Source organism: Phytophthora infestans, genomic scaffold (assembly GCF_000142945.1).
Source record: "Phytophthora infestans T30-4 supercont1.2210 genomic scaffold, whole genome shotgun sequence".
Lineage (NCBI taxonomy): Eukaryota > Oomycota > Peronosporomycetes > Peronosporales > Peronosporaceae > Phytophthora > Phytophthora infestans.
The window spans coordinates 844-3,158 of record NW_003306454.1 but is presented as its reverse complement, the minus strand read 5'-3'; the positions used below and the strand labels follow the sequence as shown (position 1 = coordinate 3,158).

Here is a 2,315-nt window from a genome sequence, read left to right as displayed (position 1 = left end):
CTGGAAGCCAGAGCACCGACGCTGCGAGTGTGCCCGTGAACCCGCCGGTCAAATACCACGCTAATTGGGAAGCGTGGCAGAGCTACTTCGTCGACTACTGCCGACGTTCGATGCAAGTCATCCCCGTGAAGGAGACGATGTCTTGCGCTGAAAGGAACAAGCGTCTAAAGAAGACGAAGAAAGGTGTGGATGACGATCAGCTGGTCCCGAATGAGTTTGACCCGAGTTCGTTGCCAAGCGATCTCGCCAGTCCACAATTGAAGACTGAAGAAGTTGAGATGCAGGGAGGGCTGAGAACCCTCATCACCAACCGTTACTTGTCACATTTTATTTTATATGGGACAAATACAACCACTTTCTCTTTTGCTACTTCTGCAAGACTCCAAGCTTCTTCTTCATCGGTTCCTCGTCGATCTCACTCCCAGCAATCCTGTGACGGTATACTATTAATCCTGGATTACGCACAGCCCCACATTGTGAATCTTCGAATCTTACCGTATCTTTCCCATATGATCATCACTTAAGTACGATAATCATGTCCATGATTAATCCTGGCCTCAGTCGTGTACAGACCCATGTAATTAATCCTGGCCTCCAACAGCCGCCACTTTTCTTCGTACCAAGCTTTGTACCTTTTTGCGATGACGCCCTTCTTATCCAGTTTCACGGCTCCCATATTTATCGGCGTCTTGCCGGCTTGGGAGAACTCGAAAAACATTTTCTCCTCGAAGCGACTCACTCGAGTGTTTGGATTAGCACCGACCCTCAAACCGTAGACAATCCAGTTTAGTAAGATCTGAAAAAAACTCACTCTCCATCGTCAGCGTTGGGCTCCTCCATGTCTTTGTTGTTGCCCTCACCCCGCAGGCTTCTCCTTACTTTGACGTTGTACTCAGCCGACAGCGAGCGATTCTGAGACGTGTACGCGTATTTCCGACTCGTCGTGGCGATGTCGGGTGAGACAGCTTCTGTGGTTGCTAGAAGCACGACCAGACCGAAAAAGAGGGTCAACTGATACGAGCGCATTGTTGAACGTTGATGTCAGGCGATGAAATTCAGAAATGAGCTAAGCTGACACGCCCGCTTTGACTACCAGCGCCAATACTTAACGAGCCTTGCTGCCAAGGCGATTTGTTTCATTGCTTAAAGAGTGCAAGTGATTACATTTAAGGATTCAACAGTAAACAAGCTTACGCAATTTGCGAATGCGTATCCATTCTGAGTTTTGTGCTGATAAAACAAAGCCCGGCTCTGTTTGATGGGATTATAATTTTTTGTTAATGCCTTGTGCCCAATGTATGGAGATCGACCACGAGTGCTTGTCGTTTCTTTATTTAATTCCCAGTCATCTTAACAGCACCATTACAGCCTAAAAATTAAAACTTCGTAGGTCAATCTCGCAAAATAAACTATCTGGTCTGAAAATCTATCAAAAGAAATATAACGTATTATCAAATATGACAAGTGATTAGATAGTACAGGTTATTGGTAGATAAACACCTCGCGCAAAATTACCGACTCGGTTTGCCGTTCTTTACTGGGATGCGGCATTTACTGTACACACCATTATTACCGATCTACTGAGGCGCCACGTGTATTTCGCTTGCCACCCGTGGTGAGCAGTTGGCGGCGTTATTAATAACACCGCGAGCTAAACAGCGCGGTGCAACTAGTGAAATCGGAGATGATTGGCAGAATAAGTAGCGTCAGCCCCTTTTTACAATGGCATTTCAAACGTACATTTTACCACGAATTTCGCAGTTTTAAGGTTGAAATTGTGTACTTTAATATTTCAAAGAAGTGCACGTATTGCAGGATAGCACCTTAGATCTGTTTTGACTTGGCATTCGTAAGAGCTGCCAGGAGAGTAATATAATATAAGAGGTCGTTACCAAATCTTGGCTGGGGCTCGTTTCGCTCGCGATTAATAGATTCTCTCACCTGGATAGTGCATTGCGCGGCTTGCTGGTGAGTTTGGCGCTGGGCTCGCCTCCGCAAATACCGCGCAGCCCTGCGTCACCCCGCCCCAAAAGATGCTATTGTGCATTTGAGCGTGTTGCACACCGTTTCAAGCGGTGTTTTTGCAATTTTGTCTTATTAGTACAAAGCTGTTTCTGCTATATTAGCGCAGTACATAATCAATCGTGTACATTAGACAGGGACGGACAGAATGTAGCTGCCACAGTTGGTCGGGGTTTTCTTGACATGATTTGCAGAAAAATCTTGGTCGATTTGTTGCTGAACCTGGAATTATATATCGTTTCATAAACAAATACTAGAATTTAGCAAAACAAGGATGTAGCTATATTCACTCA

The 2,315-nt window shown here is 45.4% G+C and overlaps 1 protein-coding gene across 1 annotated transcript; it reads right to left on the bottom strand.

The window, feature by feature from the left end:
* Positions 1-807: 807 nt before the first annotated feature.
* Positions 808-1,026, bottom strand: PITG_23231 (secreted RxLR effector peptide protein, putative; the record flags this gene model as incomplete). Its single annotated transcript, XM_002909846.1, has 1 exon — positions 808-1,026. The coding sequence occupies one exon, from the start codon at positions 1,024-1,026 to the stop codon at positions 808-810; it is 219 nt and encodes a 72-aa protein (XP_002909892.1).
* Between the last annotated feature and the right edge of the window lie 1,289 nt (positions 1,027-2,315).